General features: G+C 36.0%; 1 protein-coding gene across 2 annotated transcripts in view; it reads left to right on the top strand.

Annotated features, from left to right (window-relative positions):
* Nucleotides 1-21,236, top strand: part of LOC150087421 (putative ATP-dependent RNA helicase DDX43) — a 246,754-nt gene that overhangs the window by 102,406 nt on the left and 123,112 nt on the right. For both annotated transcript variants that reach the window (XM_090372060.1, XM_090372059.1), the window contains exons 6-7: nt 8,949-9,030; nt 9,124-9,224. In XM_090372060.1, the coding sequence (XP_090228186.1) occupies nt 8,949-9,030; nt 9,124-9,224 (183 nt within the window). The remainder of the gene's footprint in view (nt 1-8,948; nt 9,031-9,123; nt 9,225-21,236) is intronic.

Raw genomic sequence — 21,236 nt, 5'->3', positions numbered from 1 at the left:
AGGCTTTCGTTGCGACACTGATGATATCCATGATCTAATTAACTGATATTCTCCAGCTGCCCTTTGTCTTCAGGAAACTTACCTAACCTCTCAAATTTATCCTTTGATAAAGAACTATTGCCTTTATCGAAAAGATCGTAACACAGCAAATGCTGCCCATGATGGTGTAGCAATCCTCATAAATTCAAAGATCCCAACTAAACATATTCCACTTCAAACTGAAATAGAAGCTGTTGCTGTTCATATAACTCTCCATATTCAATAACACTTGTCTCAATTTACCTGCCACCAAACTATTCTTACTCTTTTTAAAAGATCTTGAAGATCTCTTCATACAGGTACCTCCACCTCTCTATATATTAGGAGATTTTAAACGGCTCTACCCCTTATGGAGCGATCCTAAACTAGACAAATGTGGTCGACTCATTGAAAGCTTTCTAGAGTCACAAAACACAGTCTCACCATACTCAATACTGGTGTACACGCTCACATACAGCTCCCAGCTGGATGCACCTCAACAATAGATCACTCAAGTTGTTCTCCAGTACTGGTCCCGACCATAGTGGTTCATTTTAAATGATCCTATGGGCAGTGACCACTTTCCAATTATATGCAATTTTTTAATATCAAAGACTCCTTCAAACAAACTGCAGAAAATGGAAATTTGTTCGTGCAAACTGGGCAAAATTTTGATCATCAGTCTCTTGATGAGAAAAAAATCCAGCTCCAGAATATTGATAATGATAATGTAACAGATTACATCGTCACATCTCATAAAAGTGGCCAAGGACACAATACCATTATCAAATCCCTGGTTGCAAGCATTATAATTACTGGTGGAATGAGGAATGCACAAAAGTGAAGAAAGCAAAAATTAAAGCCTGAAATTTATTTCGGCACTGTCCAACCACAACCAACCTCATTAATTATAAGAAGCTAAGGGCAAAAGTACCTTTGATACAAAGGCAAGCCAAGAAAAAAATCCTGAACCCATTTTGCATTGACCTTTAACAGAAACACTGATCCCAAAATTATATAGAAAAAATTAGACAGTTATCTGGTAAGTTTCTTACCATACCTTCTCTAATCCTCTCCTGGAAAGGGCAAGACCTATCCAGTCCCTTAGATATTGCTAATGCTTTGGGCAATACTTTTGCTGAAATCTTAGCAGCATCAGCCTATTTTACATCATTCCAACAAATTAAAAACACTAGAGAAAAGCATACCATTAACTTTCAAACTGCCCCTCCATTAACTTTCAAACTGCCCCTCCATTAACTTTCAAACTGCCCCTCCATTAACTTTCATTAACTGCCCCTCCTTCTTCCATATAACAAACCTCTGCAATACTCTGAACTTTTGCATGCCATTAGAACAGCCCACAGTGCTGTTGCCAGGCCAGATGGGATTTAGCTTTGCACCTACTCCTGGTTTTTTACAATCTTATATTTTTGGAAAATGTTTTTCCAGCTTCTTGGCATCACTTTACTGTTTTGGCATTCCTAAAGATCCAACCAACCCCCATAGCTATAGACTGATATCTCTCAAGTTACCTGAGCAAAATCCTAGAAATAATTGTCCACAGAAGACTCGTCTGAATCATTGAGTCGGGACATCTGAGCCATAGTCAATATGGTTTTCGTGAAAATAGGTCATGCTTAGATCTTATGGTCAAGGCTGAATTTGTCATTCGAAATGCCTTTGTTAAATGTGAACATCTTGTAATGGTTTCAATAGATATAGAGAAGGCTTTTGATACCACCTGGCAGCATGGCATACTTAGTGATCTTTACTCTCTTGATCTGCGGGGCAACCTTCCTATATTTGTTCAGAACTTCCTACATACTAGATCGTTTCATGTTCAATACCAACATGCCCTCTCTGCAACGTTCATGCAAAAAGGTGTTCCACAGGAATCAGCACTGAGTGCCACTCTGTTTGCTCTAAGAATACATTCCATCACCAGACAGCTTCCAAATACAGTTGAGACTTAAATTTTTGCAGATGACCTTTCCATCTCCTGCCATTCCCAAAATGAGATCTATTGAATGGTAGCTTCAAATATCACTTAATAAAATACAGCAGTGGACCAGCCTCAAGGGCTATCAACTCACAGCAGAAAATAGTTTTAATCCATTTTTGTAGGCAACGCAAACTTCGTCCGGATCCTGAACTTCAAATTTCTAATGTCTCCATCCCGGTCACTAATAACATCAGATTTCTGGGATTAATCTTTGACAACAAGTTAAATTTTATAGACCATATTAAAAATGTATATACGTATTGTCTAAAAAAAAAAAGTTAAACATACTCAGAGCTTTATCTGCCCAAATATGGGGTGTAGATTGTACCTCTCTGCTTCGGCTATACAAGACATTAATCAGATCCGCCTTGACTGTGGAGCTCCCATCTGTGATTCTGCCAGAATGAATGCATTACGTTGGCTTGATCCCATTCAACACAGTTCTTTGAGGATTGCATTTGGTGCTTTCAGAACATCACCCACACAGTCTTTACATTGATGTTCACGAACCCCCACTGATGTTACGTAGGAAAACAGCATTACTAAAGTATGCTGTTAAAATACAAAGTTGTGCCTCGCATCCCGTTCAGTCATACCTTTTCAAACCCACCTTTAGAAAACTTCTACAGAAATAAACCTACCATAGTAAAACCAGCTGGTCTTCGCCTTGAACTGTTGCTGGTTTGGAATGTCTCCATCCATTTCGTACAACAGATAGCAACTTACTCTTAACCACCATGGGCTCTTCCTCCTGTACCAACCTGTGACACCTGTCAATGGGGAAAGAATATTTTAAAGCATCAAGTGTCAGAACTTCATGCAGGTCACATTCAAAGATATATTGATTTTTCCCCAATTTATACAGATGGCTCTAAAGCTAATGCAAATGTTGGAGCAGCAGCAGTGTTTTCAAATATTATTATTTCAGCAACCCTTCCATCTGAATTCAGTATCTTCTCAGCTGAATTATATGCAATCAAACTAGCTTTAGAAAATTTGCGTTCTGCCTGTTCATTAAAATCTGTTATTTACACTGATTCCCTCAGCTCAATCATGGCATTATCTTATTCATCAGCTAAAGTTCACCCTTTTCTAGATGAAATTAGAAGCTTTTTGATACAAATTGAAAAACACCATCAACTGGTCACCTTCTGTTGGATTCCCCTGGCCTTGGTGCATTGTAGCCTTTTTTGCTAATGCGCCAAAAAATTCAAACAAACAAACAAACAAACATCTGTTGGATTCCAGCACATTCTGGTATTTTGGGCAATGAACTGGCTGATAAAGCTGCAAAAAAATCTATCTTAGATTTAACCAATATCCCTGTTCTGGTATCAGACTGCACTAACCATTCAGGCTGCATGCCTGTCAGAATGGACAACACTCTGGCACTTGCAGACTAATAATAAACCTTTTCAGTTTAAACAGGATCTGAAAATTTGGTGCTCCAGTGTTCATTCATTGAGACAAGAAGAAGTAGTCCTTTCAAGAGCAAGAATAGGTCATACCCCATCTGACCCACCTCTATTTACTCACAGGAGATGATCCACCACAGTGTCTACATCAGTGCTCAAACTTTTTTGGATCACTGCCCCCTAAAAAAAAGCCCTGGAGAGGGGCTTTTTTTTAGCCCACCAATATAAAGTGAAGCTAAATAACTGAAATGAATATTTGTCTGTTTGCCTCCAAAAACGGAAATGCAGCCCTGCATGTATGTGTGTGAATTATAAAGAAAACTATTTACTGCACTTTATTCCTTCTTCATAAAATATTACAACTACATAAATAAAGTCAGTTATAGTCACTTAAATTAAGTCATGATATTAATGGAAATAGTTAATTATATTTTAATATTTAATGCGATGGATGAGCTTGGTGGAGATTTATTAGCTTATCAATATTAGGTTTAATATCTGTAAGTAGAAGTCGTAAATCGCCACGTTTAACAACATCCAGACAATTTCTTTGTTTTGTCAGCAATTGAGATACAGCACTGAAACCGGTTTCGACTAGATATGATGTTGGAAAAGAAATAAGTAATTTTTTCACAATTCCCCACAATGCAGGATAATGGTCATGGATTTTCTTTTGTAACAAAAATTCCTGATATGAATTTTGAAATTTTGGGTTCAGTTAAACTTCATTTTGTAATTCAATCAATTCTTCTTCTACAAAACGTTAACCATCGTCATTATTTAAAAAAGGATTTATAACCCAATCTGGAATTTTCAAATTAAGGAGATCTTCGAACCTTTCCTGCATATCTCTGTGCAACATTTCTAGATGATTACAAAAAGTTAGTAGAGTTTCATCAGCTATTTTTTTCTTTTTTCTCTGTTTCCAACAGATTTGGAAATTGATACAATTCACGTTGTCCTACGTTGCACATAAAAAGCTTTAATTTTGAAATAAATGTTGAAATTTGAGTTTTTGTCTTAATAAGAGTTACATCTTGTCCCTGTAAATGTAAGTTCATTGAGTTGAATCTAGTAAATAAATCTGCAAGATAAGCAATATCAGTTTTCATTTTCTTGAGGTCATTACTAAGGTCATTGTACCTATCTTCAAAAAACTCGACAATAGTATCAAAGAGTTCATAAAATCTGTTGAGACAGTTGCCTTTTGACCCATCAAACCTCGGAGTGAAGTAGAAATTGTTCAGATCTTCACTGTTTTGATCACAAAGCTTTCGAAATATACGATCATTCAAAGAATGTGCTTTAATTTTGTTTATAGCAGTAATAACAGTTTGTAGAGAATTGTGCAGTAATGAACAGTAATAATATTTGGCACAGCATTTTTTAAATAAGCCATAAAACCCTTGTAACGGCCAATCATTGATGGTACTCCATCCGCCCCCTTTCATGCCTAATGCCCCCGTGGATAATTCAAACGCCCCCCAGGGGGCGATATCGCCCAAGTCAGTCGGTTGGATTAGTCCCATTCCTATAGAAAGGACCTTGAATGAACATTCAAGGTCCTTTCTGTAGGAATGGGATTTGCATCTCCTAACTGCCTGAGCCATCCCATTTTTCTATATTCCCCTTACCTTTTACTTTCCTATATTCTTTTAATTTTTCCCGAGCCATTAGTTTTACAAAAACTTAGCAAGAAACTATATTCTTCTTTTACTATCATTTTTTCTCCATTGCAAAGTTTTAGCACCCTTTTCTTTCTATCTTGTATATTATTTTGCATATTGATCTTTACAGAAACAGAGAACCCTTTATCATCGTTTTTCCTTTCAATTTTGGTGGTTGAACATGGAAGAAGTCAGCCAAACTGTAGATATATACAGCAATAAGTTTTTGATATACAGGCATACCCTGCAGTTATGACAGGTTAGGTTCCAAGCCTCTGTCTTAAAGTGGATGACTACCTTTTTTCATTCAGAGATGCGTGTGATGCTCGAAAGTTGCAAAAAATTAAGCATAGCACTTACCATTAACACTGCAATTAAATATTAATGCGACAACTTACAAAATTCTGAAAGAAAGTCCATACACTCTGCATTTGCATACAGGCTGCCAAACAGTGTAAACACTGTTTGGCAGCATTAAAGGCATAAACAAATTAATAAAAATAAAAAATAGGAAAATTTAAAAAGGAGGTTGCAGATACAATTAGAGGGATTAATCATTTTAAAACCTTACTTTTGACAAAATAAATGATAAAAACCTGCTGCTCTTGCATGACCTCAATACATTCATTTTGTCTGTATGCCCTACTGAGCAGTATAAATTTATTGAAGCAAATCTGAAGGGGATGGTACTAATTCTATATCTGGATCTTCTTCATCTACAGCAAATGCTTCCTTGCAGGTGATTAGGATGGAACTTTGTAGGCCTAGTTGATGCCCAAGAAGGACTTTCAGTTGACGTTGAAGGCTGATCTAAGATTTGAGAGGATGCTGGTCTTTTATGAAAGTAGGAATCCAATGAAGTTTGATTTGTGGCTCTTTTCTTTTCTCTATAGATTTCTCTATAACAGGCATATTGATCTAAAATATCAGCATTTTTTGGAACTTCTTTCATAATTGGGATCTGCTTTTTGAAAATGGACATAGCACCTTCTAAAAGCCTGAATGCTTTTGAAAGTTTCTTTCATATTAGTTCTTTATGAATGGGATTCAATACATCCTCAGGATGAGAATCCTCTTCATTCCTCCTAAGCTCAAGTTCTAGAAGATCTTCATTACTTAGGGGCAGTGAATGTGACCCAAGTAGCTCAGTAACTTCTTCAGGCTCCACTTCTAGCTCTAACTGCCTTGCCATGTCTACAGTATTTATAGTAGCCTCTTCAATGTGATTTTCAAAATCAGTAGTAAACTGGGGACACAACTTCTTCTAAACACAGTGTAGACTTTCACTTCATCCCATGCATCCATAATAGTCTTGATGCCATCCAAGATCATGGAGTCTTTCCAGAATTATTTTACTACATTTGCCCTAGGCATACTTTCAGATTCACTGTCTATTACAGCTACAGCCTTAGCAAATGTTCTCCTTAGGTAATATGATTTAAATGTAGAAACATCTTGGTCCATTGGTTTGAAGCAGTGAAATGTATTTGCAGGGAGGAAATTACCTGAACATTTGGGTTAGGACCACTTTTGCTACTTTAAATCCCAGCACTGACTTCTCTTCCTTTTACTATAAATGTTCTTGAAGGCATTTTTTTCCAGTAGAGGCCAGTTTCATCAACATTAAAAATCTGAATTTCAGAATAATCTCCCTCATCAATGATCTTGACTAGCTCGTCAGGAAAATTAGCTGCAGCTTTTTTTTTTTTTTTTTTTTTTTTTTTTTATATGAAAACCCCAAACACGAAAGGTATCAAAACCTTTAGTACCGTGCATGGGTTGAAGGAGAAGTATGGGGGAAGAAGGATGCCGGAAACTACTCTAGAGACTAAACATGGGTTTCACCACTTCAAGCCTCCAATAAGCAAAGTGGTGGTATGCACTGGCTGCTTCCCCTTGAAGGATTTAAGGATTTGAGCATCCTTAGCTGCCTCCCCTCTTCTGGCTTTCATGTCACCAAAGGACTTATTCCGGATGATTGCTTGACTTAAGGGAACATGCTGACTAATTTGATCATCTATCCACACCATTAAAAGTTTTTCATATCAGCAATAATATTGTCATGTTTACGGATTATGGTCAGTTCTGCTATAAAATGTATTTTCGCAATGTGAATTTGCTCCAACGGGACTGATATATTAGGGAACAATGAGAGTTCAATGCGATTTTTGCGTTTGCTCTTGCACGATTTCACCTGCAAGTGAATGCAAAACCCGGCACTAAACTGAACGTAGCAACCTGCATAACAATACAATAGGCCCTCGATTTAACGGACTAATTGGGGGAAGGGGTGTCTGCTATTGCCAAAAGTCTGTTAAAACGAATTTATTTTTAAAATATATATTAATAATGAACTTATAATGTACAGGATATGAAGTTTTCTGAGCAATGCAGACACGCTGTCAGGGCAGGTCATTGGGGTTTTGTGCCGACCAGGCTAGCCGGGTGGGTAAAGTGCCTGCCTGGCAACCCAAAGGTTGCGGGTTCGATTCCCGCCTCGGGCTTGAATCAAAGAACTGCAAAAACCTTGGGAAGTCCATTATGGCCACAGAAGCCTATGCGCCAACAACTACAAAAAAAAAAAAAAAAAAAAAAAAAACATGGGGTTTTGTCAATGATATACAGGAATTTTGCTAGCAGAGAAAAGGAGGTGATTGTCCCTCTGTATAAGGCAATGGTCAGGCCAAGCCTTGAATACTGCGTACAGGTCTGGAGGCTTCATTTTAGGAAGGATGTAGATTTGCTTGAACTTGTACAGAGAAGGGCAACAAGATTGGTGAGGAGAATGAAGGGATCCTCTTACCAAGAGAGGCTTAAGTTTTGCAAATTGCAGCAGCTGGAGACCAGGCACTTGCAAGGTGATCTGATTGAGGTGTATAAGACCTTGAATGGGTTGAGCATGCTGAATTCTGATGGGATTCTTCCACTTGTTCACATTACGAACCTAAGGGGGCATAAATTCAAACTGAGGAAAGACAGCTGTAGAACAGATGTGTGGAAATTTGCCTTTAGCCAGCGGGTGGTTAATTTCTGGAACAAACTTCCATCTGTCATTGTGGAAGTTGATGGGTTAAATAAATTTAAGGAGGAACTGGACAAACATTTAGAGGGAATTGTGTATTTTTTTTTTTTTTTTTTTTTTTGGTCGATGCTGCATAAACTCATACACTTGTTTTCTTGCATCACATGCCACTATTACTACTACTACTACAGAATCCATCTCTCATATTGTGGAATCACTTCACAACTGGGTTGGCATGATTGCAACACCAGGATACCTGTCCACTCACTGATGACAGGCCAACCAGCCTTGAAACGGTGCCCACTGAGAATAAGTAACAATACTCTTCTCTATTAGTGAAGCATTACTTATTCTAGGTAGTGCAATACAGGTAGTGTAGTACACAATATGAGATACAATTTAATTGATGCCTTTACACTACGAATGTAGTTCATTTTTATGAAACTATGGTGTCTTTACACTGAAATTTTATTATGCCTCTTACATTTATATTTTTATTACAGTAACATGTTTATGTATTCATAGCTGAGAAAGAGACAGTGTTGAAAGCTTCTGTAAGTATTTTATTAAAAGACGCAGGCGAAGTCCCCTAGTTAATATTAACTTAATTGAAAGAATTACAATTTTCAGAGACAGAAACAACTGCCATATGGAGGGAGAGGTGTTAATTCCATGCTGTAGAGGGTTCTGGTGAAACAAGGCTGAAACCTAACCTGCCGTATGAGTGGGCCCTACTGTATATAATTCATATAATATAAAAAAAGTGTGTATATGTGTGTGTTTATATATTTATTTATTTATTATTATTTTTTTATGTATAGAGTTACCACCAGTGAAGAAATATTTTTATCATGAAGATCCTGCAGTTGCAAACATGTCTTTTAGTGAAGTGGAAACGTTTAGGTATGAATTCATTTTTTAAAAAAGTTTGCTTATTATAATTGGAATATATTTTAAAAATAACATTTCAGCAATTAACTGTTTCTCTTATTTCAGGAAGGATAATAATAATATATCAGTAAGTAGTTTGGTAGAAGATGATGAACGTCCATTTCCAAACCCAGTGACAACATTCCATCAAGCATTTTCTCATTACCGTGAGTGTGGTATTTGATAATCATATCTATTTTAATTTTGCCTCTGTATACCAATAAACATGTATACTTCCCCAACACACACACACACACACACACACACACACACACACACACACACACACACACACACAAAGACTAAGGTAAAAAAACAGGAACATAAGTAAACAATTGTTAGAAACTTAATGGGGGAAAAAGCAAATAAAATTATAAAAAATGTTTTAAGTATGAAAAATTAAATTTAAAAAAAAACATCAAAATAAAGTTGAATAAATTTTTACTTTATTAGACATTTATAAAAGAATGAGGGTTTTATTTATTTTATTTTATTTTATTATTTTTTTTTTTTTTTGGAGTTGTGAAGCTGATTGAAATCTGACAGTATGTGATTGTGTGAGTAACATATTCCTAAAAATTAATAAATGGAGGTTAAGTTTTATTTTTCCTTTGAAATTTAAACAAAAACAAGTAGCAAACTTGTTAATTGGTAATACAACTTTCACTTCTCTGGCAGTTGCCTTCTGTAGCTCAGAACTTTTGTATTATTTTGTGGATGTGATTATTTTTTTGTCACTAGTTAGAAATTTAAGTAACATTTTGACACCTTGAAGATATTTTTCAGTTCACTAATTAGCTATTTAAATCAATTATTAAGATGTCACTATGATAATTTGAAAGTGGAGCTGTTAAAGGGCTTAGTCACTACTACGTGCAACTCTGTGGTATCCGGGTGACCACAAAATTTATTAATTTTGCTTGTCACTTGGATGCAGTGGGTTCTAGACTTCTGTCTTAACATGGCCTTGGCTGTTAAACTAGATTTGTTGTCTAAATTTAACTCATCTTTTTGTAGGTGTAAATGTAGGGATTAGTACTAATACTGAACAGTAGAGCATGTTGACTGTTATGTTTGGGCAGGGGTTAATGTGTAGGAGAGTCAGTGACATTCAAGTGAAGGATACATATGGACTAGCACAGTGCAGTGTTATTAATTGTGTGTGTGTGTGTGTGTGTGTGTGTGTGTGTGTGTGTGTGTGTGTGTGTGTGTGTGTGTGTGTGTGTGTGTGTGTGACACCACAAGTGTACAAAAGGATAAATAATTACCAATGAGGAAGAAAAACCTTTTAAGGATGAACCTTCCCACAGTTTTCTTACAAGAAAATGTTTGTCTTCACAGACAGCTCCATATGTAGGATTATTATGCAGCAGGCATGATGTTTGGGGATTGGATATTGTCCATGGGTCTGTGTACATCATCTTTGACAGATTGCAGTATAGGAAAATCTGCATAATGAACAGATGTTTGTGAATGGGAATATTTGCAGTATCTAACATGATATGAAGATGGATATGACTTTTTCAATGACATAGTGACTGTAGAGATGCAAGCACTGTAAACCATGTAATGTGCAGCAGAAACATCAGTTATCACCACAGCTGAAGAAATTCAAGACAAACACAAACAGATATACTCATATTGTTCTTTGACACTCAGAGATTACTGTTGTGCCATTTCCTGGTTACAGGTAAAATAAATGTTTAATCATAGTAGTAAACACAATTTTGCTGAGCATCATCAAAAACAAAAGACCTGGACAATTGATTGATGGTGTCATTTTTGTTAATTGGTATGACCAATTCAGCTCACTATGGAAACTATCTAGAAACTGCACCAAGAAATGATTGAGCATCTTACATATAGCTTGCAGTTTTTATATTTTTGGAAGACTGAAAAATTGAACCTGAATGATGGAGTGAAGGAAGCCAGCAAGAGTTATCCTAGCAGCAACCAAAATATGAGCAGGATATTAAAAACCAAGCGTACGTATGAGATAAGTACCTAAACTGTGGTAGAGATTTTGTGAAAAATAAAGTATCATTGATTAGTAAAAAAAAAAAAAAAAAAAACTTTTTTTTTTTTTTTTGTCTGGCTTATCCTTATATACATTTATAAGTTGAAAAGAACAAGGAAATAAATTACAGATGGGAAAGCATGACGAAAAATATTACTGAATGTTCTTTTAAAGACAACCTTACAATTGTCCTGTTTTTCATTTATTTTTGATACATGTAATGTCAAGGCTTTTAGCTGTTTGGATACAACAAGAAAATTTCAGCCTTTCTGCTATCCCAGTAATTATTCATTTTGCCCCCCAGACTTAGTTCCTGATGTGTTTCTTCTCAGACTTTGTTGTTACAACTCTAGGTTAGTTTGAAATAATAAATTGTTCATTATCAGTATAAATAATGACTGCTAGTAATGAGATTTAACATAATTTTGAGAGGAGTAGAGATTCCACTTTCTACATACCAAAATTTTGATATTGGATTAACTGGAATTTTGCCCCATTCCTCCCTGTAGCTACTTCTCTACTTGAACTAGGATAAGTTTTCCAACTCTCAGATTGGTTTTTTTTTTTTGGAAAAACATCCACGATTTAGCAGTTTTTAGGTGCATTACCATATATGCACAAGCACCTATTGTCTTCACTGCCCATCTGTTGTCTACATCTAATAACTAAACTCTTAGTGGATGGATTTTGATAAAATTTTATATTTTGCTCTTTTAGAAAAATTTCTCGAGCCATCCCAAATTTATTAAAATATGTAGAAAACATGTATGACCAGTAGAAATCCAGCAATTATTATTTCTTTGTTAATGGATTTTCATGAAATTTTACATTTGGCCCTTTTAGAACAATTTGCCAAGCCCTCCCAAATTTATTAAAATTGGACCAATAGAAATTGGCCAATTGTTTTTATTTTATTTATTTTTTATTTTTTTCACACATCACATAGGCTATCTATGTGATGTGTGCAGCACTGGATATTACATTTATTGCTGTGTACTGATAGAGGTATGAATAGACAATATAGCAAATGCACAGAAATGAAATTCTAAGATATGTTTTTGCTCTTTTTATATATATATATATATATATAATATATATTAAGTAAATGTAAAATTGTTTATACAATTTTACGTTTACTTACTGTGTAAACGTAAATTTTACTTTTACACAATAAGTATCACAAATTAAAAAAATGTGTGATTTTCGTTTGCACAGTACAATTTAAAAATGTCTGATTCTCAAAGAAAACCTCACATTTGTTCAGAGCATTAAAAACATTATCAGGAACATTTTCAGAAATCGAACAACAACTGGACAAACAAAATGAATTGCTCCTTTCACAACCATTTCAAAAGTGTGAATAATAATTTTTTCGCGAGTCGGCTTTTCTACAGGTTGTTCTGATGAGTCTTCAGCATCATCGTTAATTTCTCTGTGATCATGATCACGTCTAACACTTCAGAAGTATTTCATCTTCATTTGGATGTTCTGTTGTAGTCAGATCTTGATCATATAAACATAACTATCCAGTGTTATTTCATTTTCGATGTTTCTGGACAATTCTAATAATGTCTAACAGTTTTTCAGTTGCGAATGGGGCAATTCATTTTGTTCGTCCAATTGTTATTCGATTTTTGTATTCAATGCAAATCCTGCTTTCGAAAAACAATTTTGAATAGTGTATTCAGCGACATTGTTTGTCCAAACGTTTGCCAGTTCAGAGATGCAGTCTCTGAGGTTAATTGTAACCTCAAAGTTTCTATTTTCTGATAACGCATTGACAATCTTCATTATTATTCTCTTTCGATGATGAAATTTAAAATTTTTAATAATGCCTTGGTCCATTGGCTGGAGTTTTGACGTCAAGTTTGGTAAAAACAACTTCACACTTTTAAGTTTGGCAGAAATAAATAAATTTTCTGTTTATACTCCGGGACAACCAAACGGTCAGAGGAGTTTACAAGATACACAGAATACAAGAAACAGCACCGCATTCAGCAGTCACGGGCTAGAACCCCGGTCACTCAAGGCACGTGTACTTATGCACCTGCGCGCCTGACCACTAGGCTACGGCGGCCTTCTAATAAAAAACGCTTTTCCCACGCTGGGAATCGAACCCGGGCCGCCTGCGTGAAAGGCAGGAATCCTAACCACTAGACCACATCACTTGTCATCCATGCTTTTTTATTAAAGGTGTAGTCAGCTTTCAAAGATTTTGTGCCTCTAAAACATCTTGGGTTTTTGATTTTCTGATGACTAGAAGTCTTAATTTTTCACTTCCTGTTATATTTGCTCCAAGTAGCACAGTGATTCTTTCTTTCTTTGCTTTGTTTTCTGCCAAAACATTTATCATCCTTAAAAGCAAGTGTTCTATTCGGTAAACATTTAAAGAATAAACCCATTTCGTCAGCATTAAAAACATCCTTAGGTTCATATTCTTCCAAAATCTTCTTTAAGGTATTGTTCCTCCAACTGTTGCAATCTTCTTCGCTTACATTAACACTTTCTCCACAAATAACCATTTCCACAATTCTGTGGCACTTCTTAAATTTATCTAGCCACCCAGTGCTCGCATTAAATTCTGCATATCCAAGGGACTGTGCAATTTCAGAACTTGTTGCTTAATTATTGGGCCCGATATTGGTATATTTTTTTCATGTATTATTTGCACCCATTTTAGAACAGCTTTATCAATATCTTTCAGGCGCCTCCGTAGCCAGGTGGGAAGGAGCAGCAGTTCGTAGCACACGCTTCTTGATTAGACTGGGATTCGGCATCCACCAAATACGGAGGATGCGGAAAGGTCAGGGAATGACCACCGCATATCCCGGAGCAATATGGCCTTAGTTGCTAATGCTCCTAAAAACCAAAAACCTAAACCTATCAATATCTTCGTACATACACAACTTAACTCGCTTCTTGTCTGCTCCTCCTTCAATTGCATTTAAAATTGATTCTAGCTTTTTTTTCTTTTTTTTAAGTCGTAGATAAGCTGCTTGCAGGTATGACATATTTCTCTGCAACATCTTTTTTTTTAAAACCCTGGTCAATATCATGAAGAATCGTTACCTTATCATTAATACTTCAACACTTTCTCTTCGACATTGTTTCCGCAGTTGTAAAAATTACTCGACTGCAGCTCTTGCCGATATGCACACCACAAACTTCGATGTGCTGGACATATAGAGAATTGTTAGTACCGCCTACTCAATGACTGTTCACTTGCCAATTGAACAGTATCACATGACCTTTCCTATCGTTTTGAAGAAATATACGACTTTGTGAATTTCTTTTATTCTGCTTTCATTCATATATACACAAAAGAAAATTTATGGTTAATGTATGCCATGTGTTACTTTTCAGGGGGGGGAAAAATAAAAAATACAAGAGCATATATATAGCCTATGTGATTGATGACATTTTGTTCTAAAAGAACAAAATTAAGAAAAAGAAAAAGATTCACGAAAACCATCTGCTGGACATCCAGTTAGATGAGAATGGACATATCATATAATGATTGACAGAAAGGTCACATGGTACGGTTGAGGTGAGGTTTATGTATTGTTGCTGCAGCACGCTAAAGGTTTACCGCAGCAAATTTCATTTTCCCCTGAGCCAACATCAATTTACAAATCTACCCCATTTATTGTAAAATTTATGACCACTTTTAAAAAATTCATTTGGTTTTATAACTAACAAAAATGAAACAAAGACCGTCTTATGGGCGTCAATAGCCACAAGTATTCACTAAAAGGATGATTAATTACAGATGTTAATGCATAATTCGGAGGGAAGGGGGCCGTATATTTGAGTGGCTGTTTAGCGGTAAATGCTTAAATCTTCAAAAATGCTTTTACTAATTTTTTTTAAAATTCGTTGTAGAGACTAACACTTCGCTATATGGGGTTAATTTTACATGTAATTTTGTTTCAAGGTGCAATGTTTTGCAAAAAAATTAGTAATATAGAGGACTTTGTTAAATAGAAGTTTCTAATAGAGAAGTTTCACTGTATATCTAAATCATGAACCATTACTACTTACTAATGCACTAAAATGTAGCACATTTCAGGTGCATTAGCGATTTTACACATTGTAACTAGTACTTGAAACAAGTACTAAGTACATTCGTAATGTACAAAAGTTTCTAAGTTAAAGAAGCTGTTTTTTAATGGATTAATGACCTTGACAGAATAATTTTTTGCTTTAGTATGAATTTTACGCTACACCATTGATTTTGAATATTTTGGAAAGCACTGAAAATACTCATTGGCAAGCTGAGAATATCTTTTCTCCTTTACAGCTAGCATGTTCAAAGGTTATGAAAATTTGTAAAATAAAATTAAATAAAGCAAGAATAAAGTAAAAGCCACTAAAAGAAGATTCCACAACTTATCGAGATTTGTGTCCCTTGCCAGTCATTTAATGAGCTCTGATTAATGTAGAAGCCAAACATAAATTCCCCAGAAAATTTTATTAATAAAATGAGGAGGAGGATTTGAAGACTTGATATGAAGTTCTCTGAGCAGTGCAAAGAAAATTGACAAAACCCACAAGCTGCTAGGACAGCTTGTGGGGTTTTGCCAACAATATACAGGATTTGGCCAGCAGGGATAAGGAGGTTATAATCCCATTTTATAAAGCAATGGTTAGGCCACATCTTGAAAACTACGTACACTATATATAAAAGGATGTGTATCTTTTGGAACTGGGTAATAAAGGATATATTCTTACTAAGGAAGATTTCAGTTCTACAAATTGTAGCATCAGGAAACTAGACACTTGTGATCTGATTGATTTGTTTGAAAAATTTTGAAAGAATTGAATAAGCTGTGATCAAGAAGAATGTTGCTGATGGCATCCTTCCTCTTGTTCAGCCTACATATGAGGAGACATAAATTAAAATCGAGGAAAGATGGTTGTAGGATACATATGCAGCAGTTTACCTTCAGCTAGTGAGTAGTTGATTGTTGGAATAGTCTTTCATCTGGTTTTGTGGAAGTGGGTGGTTTGAATAAATTCAAGGAATAAATTTATTCAAACCACCTTGAATTCTTGAATTTATTCAAGGTGTTGGGTGCTTTTTTTTTTTTTTTTTTTTTTTTTGGGCCTATGCTGTATAAGATGGCCTCAGTAGATGAAATTATTATTATAGGGGAAAATAATGTATGTAAGCATTTCAGTAACTCCTAAACTGTCTAATTATTTGATTCTATGCTATGGAAACCTCAATCCTGATAAGGATTTAGGTCTCTACCTACTAAGTTAAAAACCAAAGAAAAAGCTTTGGAACAAGTTCTTGTATATACATTGAAACTTCCCTTTAATGGACAGCCATGGGGAATGAGAATTTGTCCGTTAGAGAGAGGTGTCCACTAACAAGAAGTCTGAGGGAGAAAAAAAAAAAGAAAGAAAGAAAAATCGTTAAATGTTTAATGTAAAATTAAATTAAAATATATACAGATTTTGAACAATATTTTTGTAAATTAAGACGTACACAAGAGATAAAGAAAAAGCGTTTAATGTAAAATTAAATTATATACAGATTTTGCACAATATTTTTGTAAATAATATACATACAATTGTGCTATGCATATTATGACTTTATCTTAAGAAAAATATACAGTAATCACTTATTTTCTTCTGCACCTTCTTCCGGCTGATAATTTTGTTTTCAACATTTGTTTTGAGTGAAGAAACCATTGAAAGTCCTTCAGTATCTTCTTCAGCAGCCAAAAACATTTTTAAATGATTGATTTGTATGAGCGCTTCTTCCATTTTCATTGGTGGTTCGTCGTTAGTATGTTCTTCGACAGAATGACCTCCATCCATTTCTTCATCCTCATGAGGAACTTAAACAATATCAATGATAATGTCGTTGATGTCTAGAGCACCATCTTCTGTAGTGAGGTTCGAGTCTATATCTTTGTAGCCAGGGTCACTTGTAGCTGAAGTATCGTACATTATCGATAAATGTTGAAGTTCTTGTTCTTCTTGTTGCTCCACATTGCTGTTCACAACTTCAATTTTTGCATTTGAGAAGCCAGACTTTACAAAACAGTTCACAACAGTTTGTTTTCTAATTGCGTTTACTGAAGAGGAAATCCATTGAATCGCATCTAGGATGCTGATTTTCTTTGCAAGGTCACTCGCGCATGTTACATCGTTCATGTTTGCAATGAGATGTCTTAAAACACGTTTTCTGTAGTGAAGTTTAAAATTTTTTATTATCCCTTGATCCAAGGCTGACACTCTGCAGTTGTGTTTGGTGGCAGAAAAACGATTTGAACGTAGGACAATTCAATGTGCAGGTGAGATGCAGCATTATCCATGAAAAGAATAATTTTTCTTCAAACAGGCCTATGGGGCTGGGAAATTCCATACTGCAATAATTAAAGACAAACACCAGCCAAGGAATAAAAAAATTTTTACTATAAAAATAATAAAATAATGTGATACACTATCGGAAGACTAAAATATTACAATAAATTACAATCAAATAAACTACGATAAAACGTTAAAAATATAGTTGAAAATATACCGAAGCAATAAAATTATCTATAATGAACTGGATTAAAAGCGATAAAACCTGAAGCTTTCGGAGACAGCAGTCTCCGAAAGCTTCAGGTTTTATCGCTTTTATCGTAATTTATTGTTAATATTTTAGTCTTCCGATAGTGTATCACATTATTTTATTATTTTTATAGTAAAAATTTTTTATTTTTTTATTCCTTGGCTGGTGTTTGTCTTTTAATTATTGCAATAATTTTTCTGTTTTGACGAATTTGGTTAAAGTGACTTATCCATTCGCTCACGATACCTTGTGTCATCCACGCTTTTTTATTAGGCTTACAGTCGACATTCAAAAGATTCCACTTTATGCCCTTGAAACAACGAGGATTTTGTTGTTTTCCTATAACAAGAGGTTGTTCAAAGTCTCCCAGCATATTTGTACACATAGTACAGTCAAGCGTTCCTTAGAAATTTTTCCGCCCTGACACTTTTCGTTTTTTAGACTCATTATTTTTTCAGGAAGAGCTTTAAAAAACAACCCTGTTTCATCACAGTTGTAAATATCCTTAGCTTCAAAATCATGACATAAATCTTCCAATTTGACGGTCCACTCTGTTACAACCCCAGTATCAACAGATCCACCTTCACCACTTACGGTTTTCCAAGAAATTTTATGCCGAGTTTTGAACTTGTCTAGCCATCCCACAGAAGCTTTGAACTCATTTACTCCCATAGATTTCGCAACCTCCAAAGCCTTTTCCCTAATAATAGGCCCATTAATGGGAATTTTTTTAGCACGTGTGCGACAAAACTACTCATACGTAACATTGTCAATTGGAAGTCCAACAGTTTTCGGGAATGATTTTTGAACCATGTTGCCAAAATTGTTTGAGCAGTTAATTTTTTTTCCTTTAGGATGTCGCTTACCTGCACTTCCCAAATTTGAATTTTGCAGCGAGATTGCGAAGACTTTTTTCGCCAGTCATACGCATTAATGAGTTCGACTTTATCTTTTAAAGTTAAATGTTTACAAGAAGACATTGTGCACTTCACATGACACTGAACAAAACTGAAAACTGAAAGACGAAAGGCCGACCAAATCCCCCCCCCCCCCCCCCCCCCCCCGAAGTTTTACACATGCCTTAAAATTCTTGAAAAAGGGTTTAGAACCGCGACGTAAACCTTGATAAAATTCAGAGAATCGGAAATAGAAAATAAACACACGATTGAGGCAATACGTGAAAGAAAAGTTCCTAGAAAAAGGGCCGTGAGCTCACCCGCTGTCCATTATGGGGAGATCAAATTAAGTGCTAATCTAAACAAAACAGTGAAGATTGCCTGTCCGCGTCCGTTACAGAGAATGTCCGCTAGACAGAAGCTGAAAACACGTTAAAACCAAGAGGAGAGTTGGGAAATTTGAAAATGTCTGTTGTAGAGAGGTCTCCGTTAGAAGTTTCACTGTATATTTTTTACAGTATAGTTTAGGACTAAAGCCTCAGGTTATATAAAGAGTTTAACTAATGTACAAGTTAGTGCCATTGCATCATTAAGTCAGGTGGACAGGAGCAGCAGTGCGTAGCACACGCTTCTTAATTAGACCGGGGTTTGAGCCCGTGACCACCAAATACGGAGGATGTGGAAAGGTCAGGGAATGACCACCGCATATCCGCAGAGCAATATGGTCTTAGTTGCTAATGCTCCTAAAAAACCAAAAACGACAACAACGGCATCATTAAGTATATCTCATATTATGAATACTTTCATGAGTTATGATATTGCACTACTTCGAATAAGTAATGCTTTGCCATAGGAGAAGGCTGTTACTTATTCTCAGCGATACCTGCCCACCCACTAATGAGGAGCCAATAAGCTCCAAAGCTGTGCCGTATGGGTGATTATATCCACTGAGAATAAGTAACAATAGTCTTCTCCTATGGCGAAGCGTTACTTATTTGAGGTAGTGCAATATCATTGCAACTCATGAAGAGGTATTCACAATATGAGATTCACAATATGAAATTGCATCATCAATTGCATTATAACTACTTAAGTAGTTATAATGCAATTGATGATGCAATTGCACTAACTTGTAGATTAGTTAAACTCTTTACATAACCTGAGGCTTTAGCCCTAAAGTATACCGTAATCTAAATTACTCCACACCATCGGGCATCTCTCATATTGTGGATTTATGCTTCGCAACTGGTTTTCATCATTGCAACAACAGGGTACCTGCCCACGCACTGATGAGGAGCCAGTAAGCTCTGAAAAATGGTGCCGTATGCCTGATGGTATCTGCTAAGAATAAGTGAAAATATGATGCCAATTTATAACTACTTAAGTAGTTATAAATTGGAATTATGCAGTTGCACTAGCCGAGTTTTCCCTGAGATCGAATAAGTATGCTGTAATTCCAATGCCGAAAATTACAAAGCCTAACCGTGTGGAGCATTATAGGCCAATATCTACTGCATCTACCCTGTTAAAAGTACTGGAGAAAGCTCTCCTCACAGTTCAAGCCGCAATAATAAATGCTTTTCAAGCCAGAAAGGAAATTGCAACAATTTATGCCAATATAAAAGCAGCCTTCGATAGTCTGGATGTACATGCCTTACTTCATATGCTCCTACAGGCCCTACTTACTTGTCGGTCCATTTTTTACCACACAGATAGACAGATCCTCCAACGCCAACTCCATGCAGGAGTTCCACAGGGTGGAGTCTTATCTTAACTCCTCTTTACCGCCATTATGATCTTGTTCTGCAAAGGTAGGGATGATGTATGCACTTATGTAGATGATATTAAGATCCTAACACCCAACCGTCCATGATAAATAGGGCATTGTGTGACCAGATTAATTATAAGCTTCTAACTTATTCGTGTACTTAGACAAATTTGTCTTGGCCCTAAATCCACAGAAGACTGTAATCGTGGTGTACTCACTCAAAAAATCGCCTACACTCGTACACCTGAAACTTAATGGTAAACCTATCCCAGTTGTTGAGACGCTTAGAGATCTGGGAGTAACTTCTGATACTAAACCTATGTTCAAGTCTCATATTGACCTGATTGTAAAGAAAATGAACTACTTACGTTGGGCAACAAAACAGCACCTCTTGCACGTGAAACAGACTACAACAACCGCACAATATTTAAGAACCACAGTGTATTTGGCCATTTTGTATGGCACAGAATTGTGGGCGTCAGCCACCCCTACTCACATTAGGAGAATATATGCGAGTGAATTCTGGCTGCTGAAGTGGGCAAACTATAAGCACCATCTCCCTCAACAGTTAAGAACACACAGCTCTCTGAGCAGCTTAAACTGCAGCATTTACCAGACATTATTGCCTGGAAATGATTAATAACTATAATCAAAATGATGACTGGCATGTTATCATCACCATGCTTCTGGCAGCTTTGTGAGTGGCACATCCCGCCATCTGCATTAAGAGGTACAAAATCCTTGAGAATGAAGACCAACAGACTAAAGATGGCCGACAGGTTTATACCTGCCAGTGTGTTGGAATCATTTCAGTCCCTAACACATATCGGAATTGACCTACTAAGGCTCATAGAAGATTCGAAATATAGGAAACAAACCACAGTGTGGTTTTCTGAGGCTACTGTTGCCTAGTAGTTGTGTGAATTT

This window comes from Mastigoproctus giganteus, chromosome 4, assembly GCF_048544385.1.
Source record: "Mastigoproctus giganteus isolate SK-2022 chromosome 4, ASM4854438v1, whole genome shotgun sequence".
Classification (NCBI taxonomy): Eukaryota; Metazoa; Arthropoda; class Arachnida; order Uropygi; family Thelyphonidae; genus Mastigoproctus; species Mastigoproctus giganteus.
The sequence above is the reverse complement of the archived record's forward strand: the minus strand, read 5'-3'. Positions and strand labels throughout refer to the sequence as shown.